Below are 14,375 nucleotides of genomic sequence, written 5' to 3' on the forward strand. Positions count from 1 at the left end.
AACTAATTGTCTCCTGCAAACTCCACTCCCCTTCCGCTCCTCTTTTATTCCCTCTGGGAGGGGCCATTCACCGTCCACCTGTGGCCTCACTCCCAAGTCCACCCCTGTTCTTTAGCTGTTCCCTTCGTCTGGCAGCTCTGCGCATGCGCACACTGGGAACAGGCTCCAGCTGTTCTTCTGCCTCACTGATATCCAACTCCGAAGGCAGCTGGTAACTGTCAGACGGCTCTGTCCCCCTCTCTGCCTCCGACACAGAGCCCTCCTCAGAGCCTTCCCCAGACTCCAGGACTGGCCCATCTTCCTCCCCAACCGCCTCACTGTCTGAACCTGGTGGGCCCCAACACCGTGTCTGGAAGTTGAGTCGTTTCCCACCCCTCCTGGCAGCTGGCTAACTCTGCCAGCTGCCAGGAGTTCGATCCTGATCGGCTCAAGGTTGACTTAGCTTTTAGCCGAAGAAGCTGTCCAAAGAAGCCGCTTGGATAAGCAGTGAAGTGTTTCAAATGAAAATATGTCTCAATTGCCACGACTCAACTTCCAGACAACTCCACTTGGGTGATTTGAGCATCTTCACGGACTTTGACCAGCTTCTCCCCTTTAGGAACGCAAGATCCTGGAAGATACCCTGGTGCCATTCATGCTGGCTTCAAGCTCGGCAGAGCCCTTGTCTTCGTCCTCTTCTCTGACCGATGGCAGCAGAACTATGGTGCGTCCCCAGGTGGCGTTTAAGGCTAAAACGGGTGGTGGCCCCAAAATATAAGCTTTTCCAAGACGATGCCGTATAGAATATGGGGACGCAGTGGTTGGAATGCAGTATTGCAGGCTAACTCTGCCGGCTGCCAGGAGTTCGATCCTGATCGGCTCAAGGTTGACTCAGCGTCCTGTCCTTTCCGAGGTTGGTCAAATGAGGAGCCAGATTGTTGGGGGCAAGAGGCTGACTCTATAAACCATTTAGAGAAGGCTGTAAAAGCACCGTGAAGTGGTATATAAGTGCTGTTGCTAGCCCCTTTCCTCCCTCCCTCATTCCTTCTTTCCTTCCTTCTTTCCCTTCTTCCTTCTTTCCTTCCCTCCCTCCCTAATTCCTTCTTTCCTTCCTTCCTTCCCTCTCTCCCTCCTTCCTTCCTTCTTTACCTTCCTTCCTTCTTTACCTTCTTCCTTCCTTCCCTCCCTCCTTCCTTCTTTCCCTCCTTCCTTCCCTCCTTCCCTCCTTCCTTCTTTCCTTCCTTCCCTCCCTCCTTCCTTCCTTCCTTCTTTACCTTCTTCCTTCCTCCTTTACCTTCTTTGTTCCTTTCCTCCCACCCTCCTTCCTTCTTTCCCCCCTTCCTTCTTTCCTTCCCTCCTTCCTTCTTTTCCTCCTTCCTTCCCTCCCTCCCTCCTTCCTTCTTTCCCTTCTTCCTTCTTTCCTTCCCTCCCTCCTTCCTTCTTTCCTTCCCTCCCTCCTTCCTTCTTTCCCTTCTTCCTTCTTTCCTTCCCTCCCTCCCTCCTTCCTTCTTTCCTTCCTTCCCTCCCTCCCTCTGTCCTTTCCCTCCTTTCTTCCCTTCCTCCCTCCCTCCTTCCTTCTTTCTTTCCCTTCTTTCTTCCTTCCTTCCCTCCCTCCCAGTGGTTAGAATGCAGTATTGCAGGATAACTCAGCCAGCTGCCAGGAGTTCGACCCTGATCGGCTCAAGGTCGACTCAGCCTTCCATCCTGAGTTCGTCAAATGAGGAGCCAGATTGTTGGGGCTAAAAGGCTGTCTCTGCAAACCGCTTAGAGAGGGCTATAAAAGCACTGCGAAGCGACATATAAGTCCAAGTGCTATTGCTATGAAGCTTTTATTTTAACCTAGCCTTTAAGAAAAACTGATGTGAAGAACGGTCGAAAAACTGGGAATTTCTAGTCTAAAAAAAGAGAAGACTAAGGATGACATGATAGCAGTCGTCCAATATTTGAGGGGCTGCCACAGAAAAGAGGGGGGGTCAACTTATTCCTGGTGTAGGATTTCTTGTTTGAGCAGAGAATACACCTAGAAGACTTCCAAAATCCCTTCCGACTCTGTTATTTTGTGCACATTCTGATACTTGTCAAAAACAGAATTTAATTCCCCCTCCCCTTCCCCCCGTAGGCAGCCTTGAGTCACTGAACGGGAGTGGGCGACTATATAAATCCTATAAATAAATTAATTAATTAAAGCACTATCTCGTTGTTTCCAAATGTTGTTTTATGGTGGAATTTTTCTAGCAGGAAGATTGACTTTCCATCTATCATCCATCCATCCATCCATCCATCCATCCATCCATCCATCCATCCATCCATCCATATCTATCTATCTATCTATCTATCTATCTATCTATCTATCTATCTATCTATCTATCTATCTATCTATGCAATGCAATACAATACAATACAATACAATACAATACAATACAATACAATACAATACAATACAATAGCAGAGTTGGAAGGGGCCTTGGAGGTCTTCTAGTCCAACCCCATCTTCTTAAAGACTTCCAGTGTTGGGGCATTCACAACTTCTGGAGGCAACTTCTGTTCCACTGATTAATTGTTCTAACTATCAGGAAATTCCTCCTCCCTTCTAAGTTGCTTTTAAACAATTTTTCTAAGTTGCTTTTAAACTATTCTCCCCCCCTCCAATTCTTCAACCGTCTATAAGTATTGCAAATCTCCTCTAATTATTGGTATTAGTTGTTGGGAAATGCAGGGCAATCGGGATCAATGTTTGAGCTGTAGATCCAATTGCTTGCTTTGCGTTAAAGAAATCTGACTTACGGGCTGATTTTAGACTTTGCCTAGTTTTAAGGTTAATAAGACGGTAAATGAGATTGAATTCTTAGACAGGTAGGATACCAAATTGTGGTTTTACAGGCTTAGCTCTGGTAGCACTATGCATTAAGCCCACTGAGGGAAAGCTGACATCCCTCTGAGGTAAACCTTATATCCTATATTTGTTTCGGTAGAATTTGATTGATCTAAGTTGCTCGGAAGACGATAAGAAGCCGAACGAAGAGGCAAAACTGAAGGCGTTATTCTATGAACAAGATGGCGCGAAATCGAAGGAATGTCAACTGCGAGAGGAGAACTCACGGTGCGTAAGAAAGAACAAAAGAAATTTAATTTAAAAAGGGACATGTCTGAGAAAAACATAGGCGCGAAGGACAACCGTGAGGTGAAAGATGGACATTTGGCTTAGGATAAGATGGAGAAAGAAGGGGGCTCAGTGGCTAAGACGCTGAGCTTGTCGATTAGAAAGGTCAGCAGTTCAGCGGTTCGAATCCCCAGCGCCACGTGACGGAGGGAGCTCCCGTGACTTGTCCCAGCTTCTGCCAAACTAGCAGTTCAAAAGCACGTTAAAAATACAAGTAGATAAATAGGGTTCCCCGACAAATGCGCGCTCGACAAAAGCGCGCCCGACGAAACCGCGGCGACGAAACCGCAAGTTCTAAATCGCACTGACGAATGAGCGCAGAAGCGCGCCGACAACAGCGCGCCGACAGAAGCGCGCTCTAAACCTAAACCTAACCCTAAACCTAACCCTGAACCTAACCCTTACCTTAACTTAAATCGCGATTCTGTCGGCGTGCTGCTGTTGGCGTGTTGATGACGTCAGGGTTTTTGCGACGCGGTTTCGTCGGCGCGCTTTTGTCGTGCGCGCATTTGTCGGGTCACGGACAAATAGGAACCACCCTTGCTGGGAAGGTAACAGCGTTCCATGCGTCTTCGGTGTTGAGTCACGCCGGCCACATGACCCCGGAGACGTCTTCGGACAGCGCTGTTTCTTCAGCTTTGAAACGGAGATGAGCACCGCCCCCTAGAGTTGGGAACGACTAGCGCATATGGGTGAGAGGAACCTTTATCTTTACTTTCACCTTTCCGCCTTTCTACAATATATTTTCTGCTCTTCAGCACGGTGAATAAGGAAGAATACCTCGATGGCCTGAATTGGAGACAGAAAGATCAAATCCCCACCCCAGAACGCAGATCTCCCAACAACATGCCTGTGCCATTATGTCCAGGTCAGTGGTAGATTTATGCCTGTGCTATTTTTTTAAAAAAGAAAACTTGAAAATATCCAAGTTTTGGCTTTTTAACTACTGATCTTGTTTAGTCCTCACCGGTGTTGCATCTCCCTGGTGGGGAGAAATGTATGAATTCTTGCACCAAGTTGAACGAACATCTAGAGCTGTGAAATGCAGACTTAAAACATGGAAATGTCAACGGTAAATTAAGTACAATATATGAAACATGCTAGCGTGCTTTTTGGATTCCTTTTTTTTTCGGGTTCTGCCTTTTGTCCCGGTTCTTTCCCAAAATTCTCATCTGGTCTTAGCTATAGGTCTATTCCCACCCCTAAAAGACAAAATGGTTCAATTCTGTACAATTTTGAAAAGGCCTGCTCCTCTTACTTCTTTTTCTTCCTCCTTTCTTTTTCTCTTATCCTTCACCTTCTCTTTCTTTCTTTCTCCTCTTCTCTTTCTTTCTTTTTATTTCTCTCTCTCCCAGTCTTTCTCTCTGCCTGCCTCTCCCATCAATCTCATTCTTCGCCTCCCCTCCTCTTCTTCCTCCTTTTCTCTTTTCTTTCTTTCTTTCTCTTTCTTTCTCTCTCTCCCCCTCTCTTTCTTTCTGTCTCTGTCTCTTCCATCCTCCTTCTTTCCCTTCCATTCTTTTGTTCCTCCTTCCTTCCTTTCTGTTCTTTTCTCTCCCTCTCTTTCTTTCTGTCTCTTCCATTTGTCCCTCCCATCCTCTTGTTTTTCCTCCTCTTTTCTTTCTTTCTTTCTTTTTCTTCCTTTCTCTTTTTCCCTCTCATTCTTTCTGTCTATGTCTCTTCCATCCTTCTCATTCTTTCCCTCCCATCCTCTTGTTCCTCCTCTTTTCTTTCTTTCTTTCTTTCTTTCTTTCTTTCTTTCTTTCTTTCTTTCTCTTCCTTTCTCCCTCTCTTTCTGTCTATGTCTCTTCCATCCATCTCATCCTTTCCCTCCTATCCTCTTGTTCCTCCTCTTTTTTTTCTTTTTTTCTTTCTCTTCCTTTCTCCCTCTCTTTCTTTCTGACTATGTCTCTTCCATCAATCTCATTTTTCCCTCCCATACTTTTGTTCCTTTTCTTTCTTTCTTTCTTTCTTTCTTTCTTTCTTTCTTTCTTTCTTTCTTTCTTTCTCTTCCTCCCTCCCTCCCTCTCTGTCTCCATCTCTGTCTCTCCCATCCTTCTTTCCTTCCCACCCTCCTCCTACTCCTCTTCCTCCTCTTTCTTTCCCTTCCACCATTTCCCTCCTTTTTCCTTTCCCTCCCCCTCCCTCTTCTCCTCCTCCTGTTGTATAACTATGTAGAGGTCAGACTTGCTTTCCTTATAAACTGCTCTGTGCATCTCATTCCCTAACTTGAAATCCTCCCCTTCAGATGTGCTGTGGAAGCAGCCGCTACCAGCCGAAGAAACCCCTTGCATTTCAGACATTAGTCAAAAAGATTCGCAGCTGGGATATAATTTGGGCCAGCCGGCCAGTTCCCCAAAAGAAGTTAGGAGGTAAGTGCATTTTGCAAAAACGTTAGTTTTCTTTCTTCTTTTTCTTTCTTTTTTTTTTTCCGTTTCTGTTATAATTTTGCACCAGTGAGGTTAAAACCAACTTCATTGTACTTAAATACAATGACAATAAAGATGATACTTATTTTGAACGTTTCGGTTTGATGCCGGGCAGCTTATAAACAATATATAGCAGAACTGACATCAGGCAGATAGCTAGTAGAAATGGCACCGTGGCATGACAAAACCGCGCTCGACTAAACCGCGCCCGATTAAACCGCGTCGCTGACGTCATCAACAGGGCGACAACAGCCAGCGCGGAGAAAGAATGGCGCTTTAAATGGCGCTTTGAAAGCAAGCCGATTCAACTTAAGGTAAGGGTTAGGTTTAGGGTTAGGTTTAGGGTTAGGTTAAGGGTTAGGGTTAGGGTTAGGTTATGGGTTAGGTTATGGGTTAGGTTTAGGATTAGGATTAGGTTTAGGGGGGTTAGGTTAGGTTTAGGGGTTAATTTTAGGTTTACCGTTTACAGCGTGCTTCTGTCTCCGCGCTGTTGTCGCCCTGTGATGACGTCAGCTACGCGGTTTCATCGAGCGCGCTTTAGTCGAACACGGTTTTGTGGTGGAACCAAATGGCACATCTTGAATTGAGGATGTAACACATCAGAAACTTGACGAGAGACTGCAGAATCGAACGCAGCCAACTTCTTTAGTTTATTTACTGATTTATTTTTCCAAGAATTCAGGTACATGGATTAAACCTCAGAGGAGAGGGCTGCTCAACATTAACCCCAAATTTAGCCAACGTTGCTTAGATGAAACTGAATTTTCTGATTCCATTTCCATCTGATTTAAGGCAATGAGAAATGTGGGGGGGGGGGTTGAACCAAGAAAGTCTGTTTTGCAAAAACTCAACCCTCAGAAGAAGAAAAAAAGGCATCTACCAGCTGTGGTATTGATTGCTCCAGAAGCTATCTATGGTGGACTTCCAAAATACTCAACGCTATCTATCTGAGCTCCCATCCTTTTCAGGAGCTCGGCTGTACCAGTTGCTAAGTTAAAGAGTCCAAAACAATCCAGGATCAACCTGTTGAGTTGACTTGCAGACAGTCTCCTCTCCGGAATCTTCTGGCTCCTCCCATCTGAAGAGAGCAAAGCATTTTCTGGAGAAAGTCCTCAACAGTACTGAATTTGGCCAGCAGATGTCAGTGAATCACTGCAGATCTTCTAACGCAGCTCTGAAGCGCTGAGATTTGAGCAGGCCTGAACCATGATAGGATGATGTCACTGATCAAGGGCTGAAACTTTGGTACCCACTTCTTTCTTCCTTTGGAGGAAGAAAAGACGGGGACGAAACAATTAATTGTGAGATCCTAAAAATTGCACAGATCAATAGCAATAGCAATAGCAATAGCAGTTAGACTTCTATACCGCTTCATAGGGCTTTCCATCCCTCTCTAAGCGGTTTACAGAGTCAGCATATTGCCCCCAACAACAATCCGGGTCCTCATTTCACCCACCTCGGAAGGATGGAAGGCTGAGTCAACCTTGAGCCTGGTGGGATTTGAACCGCCGAACTGCAGATAGCAGTCAGCTGAAGTGGCCTGCAGTACTGCACCCTAACCACTGCGCCACCTTGGCAGCAGCAACCTAACTGACGTTTCACTTAGCAAGAAAAAGGATGCGCTCGGTTCTGGCCATAGAGTTGAGGGTTCCTGGACTGTCGCGAGTCACCTGGAAAGACTTCAACTCCATTTTATCGTTTCAGGTCCATCAGCGGGAAGAAACTCTGCTCTAGCTGCGGACTTCCCCTTGGAAAAGGAGCAGCCATGATTATTGAAACACTCAGTCTTTACTTCCATATTCAGTGCTTCAGGGTAGGTGGTCCTCTCATATTAAAACTTTTTATCAAAGTATAAAATACAAAGGGGGGAAAAAACGTGGAAAAGTAAGCAGAGAGGGAGGGAAAAAGAGCGGGTATAGTATAATGAAAGGGACGCGGTGGCTCAAGTGGCTAAGACGCCGAGCTTGTCGATCAGAAAGGCCGGCAGTTCGGCGGTTCGAATCCCTAGCGCCGAGTAACGGAGTGAGCTCCCGTGACTTGTCCCAGCTTCTGCCAACCTAGCAGTTCGAAAGTAAAAATGCAAGTAGAAAAATAGGAACCACCTTTGGCGGGAAGGGAACAGCGTTTGGTGTCCCTTCGGCATTGAGTCATGCCGGCCACATGACCACGGAGACGTCTTCGGACAGCGCTGGCTCTTCGGCTTTGAAACGGAGATGAGCACTGTCCCCTAGAGTCGGGAACGACTAGCACATATGTGCAAGGAGGGGAACCTTTAGTATAAAAAAGGGGGGAGGGAGGCGCCAACTTCCGACTCTCTTTGGCACCCTCAAAAGTAACAACATTACAATTACAACTCTATTGTTTTTACAAAGCAATGTGTCGGAGCCATTTCTGTAACAATACGCCTGTCCTAATTTACAAAAATAGAATCAAAGTTTCATTTTTTTTCCCTCTCTCATTGCAAACACAAAATCCAGAAGCAATTTGGGACTAGAGACAAAAATTAAATATAATCTCTTCGTTAGATGTTCTCATTAGAATCGCCGTTAAGGGCAGCTAAATAAAAAACATGTCTCCTTCTTTGCCCGTGCAATAGTGTGGAATTTGTAAGGGACAGCTCGGAGGCGCAGCCACGGGAACGGACGTCCGGATCAAAAGTGGTCTTCTCACCTGCAGTGACTGTTACGTCAAATCCAGAAGTAAGTATCCGAAGGCGATCTGGGCCAAAACACCTTGATTCTTTAACTGTTTTAGCCCAAAAGGCATTTTCTGAGCCTCTCAGTGTCAGCGTTCCAAGTATCATGTAGAATTAAATCAGAGTCCAAGGCAAAACGATCCTTAAAGTTCCAATTTAATGAAGCAGACATCTTAGGCACATCTGGGTTAATCCCAATTCTGGAAATGACATCAGAATCCCACCCAGTTAAAAGTTCATGATCTTGTCCCCACACCCACAAATCCATCACATGGTCCAATCGTCTTCTTCCACACTGGCATCCACACCCAGCTGCTTCCGGTCAGGTGTAAAAGCGCGGAGACAAAAGATGACCTTGGCTTCTAGTAAAGAATGACAACAATACATTCCACAATCCTACTCCTGTCTATTTCCCCCTCCCATCGACTATACTGATGAAACAGCATAATGAAATAAGAGAAAGTGTTGTAGGCCAAAATTCTAAAAGGAATATAATTGCAGTCCTGACATTCAGTTTGCTCCAACTGAGCCTTAGAGATACGATCACACCAAGGAGTTGGGTTGCTTCCCGGCATTACTGCCGGTTCGGTGCGAGCACAATTCTTCCGCGCATTCGCAGTTGCCCATAAATAGATCTGCGCATGTGCAGAACATTGAAAAATGGGGAGGGGGAACCCTGCCGCACAAACCGGAAAGCCCTAACCACTACCAATTTGGCCGAACCGATCCGAACCGATGGGAATCCACCTCTGGATCACACCGAGGTAAAATGCTTCCTTTGCAATAGTGGCAAATACTTATAGCTGAGTAGAGGTGCGGATGGTCAGCATTGCTGTCCATAAGAGGTGGGAATTCTCAAAATGGAGAGAGTCGGGCATTTACAAATTTGTCTTTGTTTTATTTGAGCCTGTTGTACCTTTGGATGGGGAGGCCATCTTGCCTTATTTCGGTTTGTAGCATTGTTTATGATATAAATAAATCTTCTCTCTCCCCTACTCTCTCTCCCTCTTTTCCCCCTCTCTCCTCTTTCTCTCCTCCTCTCTCCTTTTCTTCCTCTCCACCCTTTTCCCTCTCTCCTCTCTCCCTCCGCCCTTCTCTCACGCTGTCTCTTCACTTTTTTTCTCTTTCTCTCCTACTCTCTTCCTCCCTCCTTCCCTCTCTTCTGTCCCTCTCTTTTTTTTCACTCTCTTTCTCTCCCCTTCTCTCCCTTCCTTCTTTCTCTCTCTCTCCTCTCGCTGTCAATGTCTGTCCTCTTTCTGTCTCCCCCTTCTCTCTCCTCCTCCCTTTTCTCTCTCCTTCCCTCTCTCTTTTCCTCTCTCGCTCTCCTCCCTTCTGTCCCCCTTCCTCCTTCTCTCTCTTCTCTTTTTCTCTCTATCTTTTTCTCTCTCCTTTCTCTTTCTCTCTCTCTCTCCCTTCTCTCACCCCTCTTCTCTCTCTCTTTCTCTCCCCCTTGTCTCTCCCCTTCTCTCCTTTCTCTCTTACCCTTCTTTCTCTCCCGCTCATTTCTCTTTCTCTCTCTCCCCTTCTCTCTCCTTTCTATCTCTCTTACCCTTCTCATTTCTCTTTCTCTCCCCCTTCTCTCTCCCCTTCTCTCTCCCCCTTCTCTCCTTTCTCTCTTGCCCTTCTTTCTCTCCCTCTCATTTCTCTTTCCCTCTCCCCCCCTTCTCTCTCCTTTCTGTCTCTCTTACCCTTCTTTCTCTCCTTCCCTCTCTCTCCTTTCTCTTTCTCGCTCCCCTCTCCTCTTTCTCTCTCTTTCTCCCAAAAACATAGCTGCTGGCCAGCCAACCACTTTGTGACCTGGATCTCAGTTCCGCGTAAGATGATCTCCTCGGAGGACCACCCTCCTTTGTGTCCTGAGGCCATTTGGCGCAACGGGGCGTGTAAGAGCTCAAATCCAAGGACTCCGTAGCTCTCGGTCTCCCTCTTTCAGCTCATGGGTCGAAAGAGCCTTGAACGCCTCTCTCCTCACGCGATACATCCTTTGAGTTCCCGCGTTCACTTACGTTACATGTATGAAGTCTGCGGCTGCACGGTTAAGCACTTTCCCCTCCCAGCGAAAGCCCCTTCCAAAATACCGGCGATACACTTGATTTTCAGATCCGATATTTTGAAAGGGACAATAAGAGGCAATAAGTCCCTGCTGTTTTCATTTCCGAGAAGCGGAGTGTTTGAAGTTAGCGCGAACTTTGCAAGATGTTATCTAATACGCCAATATATTACATTAATTGAGTTCTCGGGGGCGGGGGGCGGGGGGAGAGGTTGAGCAGCATTGTAGAGATCAACTTTTCGGTTTATTACTAAAGAGGTAACTTTTTTTATACAGACTAGTTTGATAAAACACATTGTAATTCTGAAAAACCTTTTACTAAATATCGCCTTCCGTGGAGGGTAGGGATTCTCTCAATAAATTATTGCCCCTCCAGTCACGCCGTCTCTGAAAACCTAGAACCTTCTTGTAGTAACAGATCATCTGCGTATAATGTTGGCATTTTCACCAAACTAGTCCTATAAACATTCGGCAGTTCTCCAACTATCTGACGGATCATGGCCCCCCCGGTTTTTTTGTTTTTATAGCCGGCTTTTGCTAAGTGGGTTTAAAATAAGATAAAGACTCTGTGTTTCATTTTTACCGGGAAAATAAACAATATTACCACGCCCCTTTCGCAGTTACTCTATAACAGTGATGGCAAACCTTTTTGGCACTGAGGGCCCAAACCGGGATCCGTCGTGTGCATGTGCGTGGCCACAGCACCGGAAACCCTCCGCGCACTGCCCAGCTGGTCCTCGGGTTTCAATCAGCACGGGCATGCCCACTGCCCACTGTACTGGAGCGCCAGGAAGCAAAGACTGACTGGTTTGTATATGCCTGTTTTTTGGCTGTTTTTAGGCCCTTTTCAGGCTGGTTTTCGGGCCATTTTCAGGCTGTTTACTGGCCCAAAAACGGCCTTGAAAACAGCCCAGAAAAGACCTGGATATCAAACCAAAAAATGGCCTGTTTACTGGCCATTTTGGGGCCGTTTTCAAGCAATCTTTCGGGCCATTTTTCCACTGTTTTTCAGGCCATTTTTGGTCCATTTTCTTGCTGGTTTTCAGGTCGTTCCCAGGCCATTTTTAGACTAAAAATGGCCTAAAAAACAGTCTGAAAATAGTCCAAAAACAGCCTGAAAAATGGCCTCTTTTTCGCCATTTTTCGGGCCATTTTCTGGCTGGTTTTCAAGCCATTTTCTGGCCATTTTTTTGTCCAAGAAATGGCCTGAAATGGCCCAGAAAAGGCCCAAATAACAGCCCGAAAAGTGGCCTGTTTTCTAGCCATTTTTGGGCTATCTTCTGGCTGTGTTTTGGGCCATTTTGGGGGGCATTTTCAGGCCGTTTACTGGCCCCAAAACTGCCTGAAAAACAGCCCAGAAAAGGCCTGGATATCAACCCCAAAATGGCCTGTTTACTGGCCATTTTTGGACCGTTTTCAAGCAATCTTTCGGGGCCATTTTTCTGCTGTTTTTCAGGCCATTTTTGGTCTATTTTCTTGCTGTTTTTCAGGCCAAAACCAGCCTGAAAATGGTCCAAAAACAGCCTGAAAACGGCCCCAAAAAAAGTCCAGATAACAGCCCGAAAAACAGCCTGTTTTTAGCCATTTTTTCAGGCCATTTCCCGGCACTCCAGCGCACACGAAGACCAGCTGACCCTGCGTGCCGGAAACCAGAAGAGCAGCTGGCAAAGAAGGCACACGAGCCCACTCTGTGCCACCTCTGGCACCCGGGCTCATAGGTTCCCCATCACGGTTCTACAGTGAGGTGGAAATCTCAGTAACTGTGAAATGGGAATTCTGCAGCAACCAGGGAATAATTGGAGATGATCCAAAATTTCCAGTTCCCCCTTTTGCTCTCCGCAGGAGTAGTGAGAGTGTAAAATGGGCTCCCCTTGTAATAAATCCCCAATCCACCTTGAATAGAAACCCTCAAGAGAATTATAATTATGATAAAATCCAAAGCAGAGGCCGGTACAGGTGGTTCTCGACTTACGACAGTTCCTTTAGTGAACGTTCAGTTACGACGTCACTGAAAAAGTGACTTAGGGCCGGTTCTCGCACTTATACCCGTTCTAGTGTCCCCCGTGGTGACATGATCAAAATTCAAACACTTGGCCACTGACTCCTTCTTACGACGGTCGTAGTATCCCGGGGTCCCACGCTCCCCTTTTGCGACTGTCAGATTCACTTAACAAACCTGTTCCTAACTTAACAGTGGCAACAATTCGCGTAACAGCTGCAGCAGGAATGGTCATAAAGTGGAGCCAAACTCACTTAACAACACAAACGTTGGAGTCCATTGGGGTCGTAAGTCAAGGACCTCCTGCGGGGAGCCATTTGCAGTGACTGCCTGGGGACGTTCCTCTGTTAACGTCGGCTTTTCTCCATAATGACCGATTTAATCACCAGCATAGATTAAAATACTCTGGTTTTCCTCGTCCTTTTAATTTTTCATTATTCTATGAAAACGGCTCGCCACGACTTCTGATGTGACTGTGACCCATAGGTTATTTCATTTTTTGTTTTTTTGGGGGGGGAGGGGAGATTTAAGAGCAGTGTCAAGAGAAAAAAAAACAATTCACCATATAGCGAGTTGAAATATTAAACACATGTTTTAAAGCGTGATTTACATGGCAATATTATAAATGTAACGGAGTTTTTGTTTTTTTTAAGCGTTCCCCCCCAAAAAAACCTGTATGTAGCTTTCCATTTCTCTAGATGGCAGACATAACGGTGTCATAATTATTTTTATATCTCCTTCATTCTCGGCACTTCCTGAGTGATCCAATTATTCTTGTTATTTAGAACTTAATTCTGTACCCAGTATAAGGATGGATATGGCTGGTTAAGCCAGAAGAGGGATTTCCCTTACGGACAGGATCACCAAAGTCTCAAATACCAATTATTACACTAATCTCTATTAATGATATTTATTCTAAAGTGCTCTGGGAAGTAAAGAAAATTGTCTAAAAATGCAACTGCTTTTATAGTAAATGTTACATTTATAAATAAACGTTGATTAAAATGAGTGGCGTTTTGGTTTCGTGGCTCTTGGAAGGAATTCAGCACAGGAAGATTTTAAATGTATTTATTTATCAAGTTTAGCAACTACCCACCTCCCTCGCAGTGCAAATAAATACATAAATAATAACCTTATTTTTTATTTTATTACTTTATTATTTTGTACAATGACATTACTTGTTATGGCTGTTCTGAACTCGGCTTCCCCCAAAAAGCACGAGGCAGATTCCTGGTCCCGACCAAACCCCTTTTATTAAACGAGTATGAATTCCTCTCCTTCACCTTCAGCCAAGGCCTGGCAAACAGTCTTTCAAAGGAATATTTATGACCACAGACCTTATCTAGCTTGGAAAGCTGCCATGTAAATATTTTCCCAAATGAAGTGCTGTGCAAGGAAAGGCTGGGCACAGAGTCTCTGGGATTCACGGACAGATCTTCACACTCCTGAAAGAAATCTAACAACCGAACGAACGAATTGTTTCCTGCAAAAGCCCCCTCCCCTTTCGTTCCTCCTTTATTTCCTATGGGAGGGGTCCCTTGTCCACCTGTGGCTTTACTCCCACGTCGACCCTGATTTCTGAGTTGTTCTTTTGTTCTGGCAGTTCTGCGCATGTGCACACTGGGAACAGGCTCCAGCTGTTCCTCTGCCTCACTGATGTCTGACTCTGCAGGCAGCTGAGAACTGTCAGATGGCCTTGGCTCCCACTCTTCCTCCGACACAGAGCCCTCATCCGATCCTTCCCCAGCCTTCAGGCCTGGCCCATGCTCTTCCCCAACCTCCTCACTCTCCGAATCTGCTGCCAGCTCTGCTGGGCACCGGTGGGCCACAACATTGGGATCCTCGGTGCTCTCTAAGCTTTAAGTGTGAATTTTTGAAGTTTTACGTACTCCTGATTCAAAGATAATCATCTCTTTTCCGACATTTCCAACTATAGGTAATCCAACCACAATTGAGCCCAAATTAACTGTTGCTAAGGGGTTGAGGCCCTAGAAAGAATGCGGAGAAGAGCCACAAAGATGATGAGGCTAAATCATATGATGAACAGCTAAGGGGACAAGGTGGGTTTA

General features: G+C 45.8%; 1 protein-coding gene across 1 annotated transcript in view; it reads left to right on the forward strand.

Moving 5' to 3' along the window:
* LIMCH1 (LIM and calponin homology domains 1) overlaps nt 1–10,501 on the forward strand; it is a 167,867-nt gene extending 157,366 nt beyond the window's left edge. Inside the window, exons 26-32 of the mRNA XM_087724842.1 lie at nt 599–703; nt 2,952–3,079; nt 3,898–4,007; nt 5,385–5,508; nt 7,270–7,378; nt 8,162–8,264; nt 10,031–10,501. Of these exons, the coding sequence (XP_087580968.1) occupies nt 599–703; nt 2,952–3,079; nt 3,898–4,007; nt 5,385–5,508; nt 7,270–7,378; nt 8,162–8,264; nt 10,031–10,056 (705 nt within the window). The 3' untranslated portion in view covers nt 10,057–10,501. The remainder of the gene's footprint in view (nt 1–598; nt 704–2,951; nt 3,080–3,897; nt 4,008–5,384; nt 5,509–7,269; nt 7,379–8,161; nt 8,265–10,030) is intronic.
* The last annotated feature ends 3,874 nt before the right edge of the window (nt 10,502–14,375 follow it).

Source organism: Thamnophis sirtalis, unplaced genomic scaffold (genome assembly GCF_051295495.1).
Source record: "Thamnophis sirtalis isolate CommonGarterSnake01/CBP01778 unplaced genomic scaffold, rThaSir2_p1.2 scaffold_10, whole genome shotgun sequence".
Lineage (NCBI taxonomy): Eukaryota > Metazoa > Chordata > Lepidosauria > Squamata > Natricidae > Thamnophis > Thamnophis sirtalis.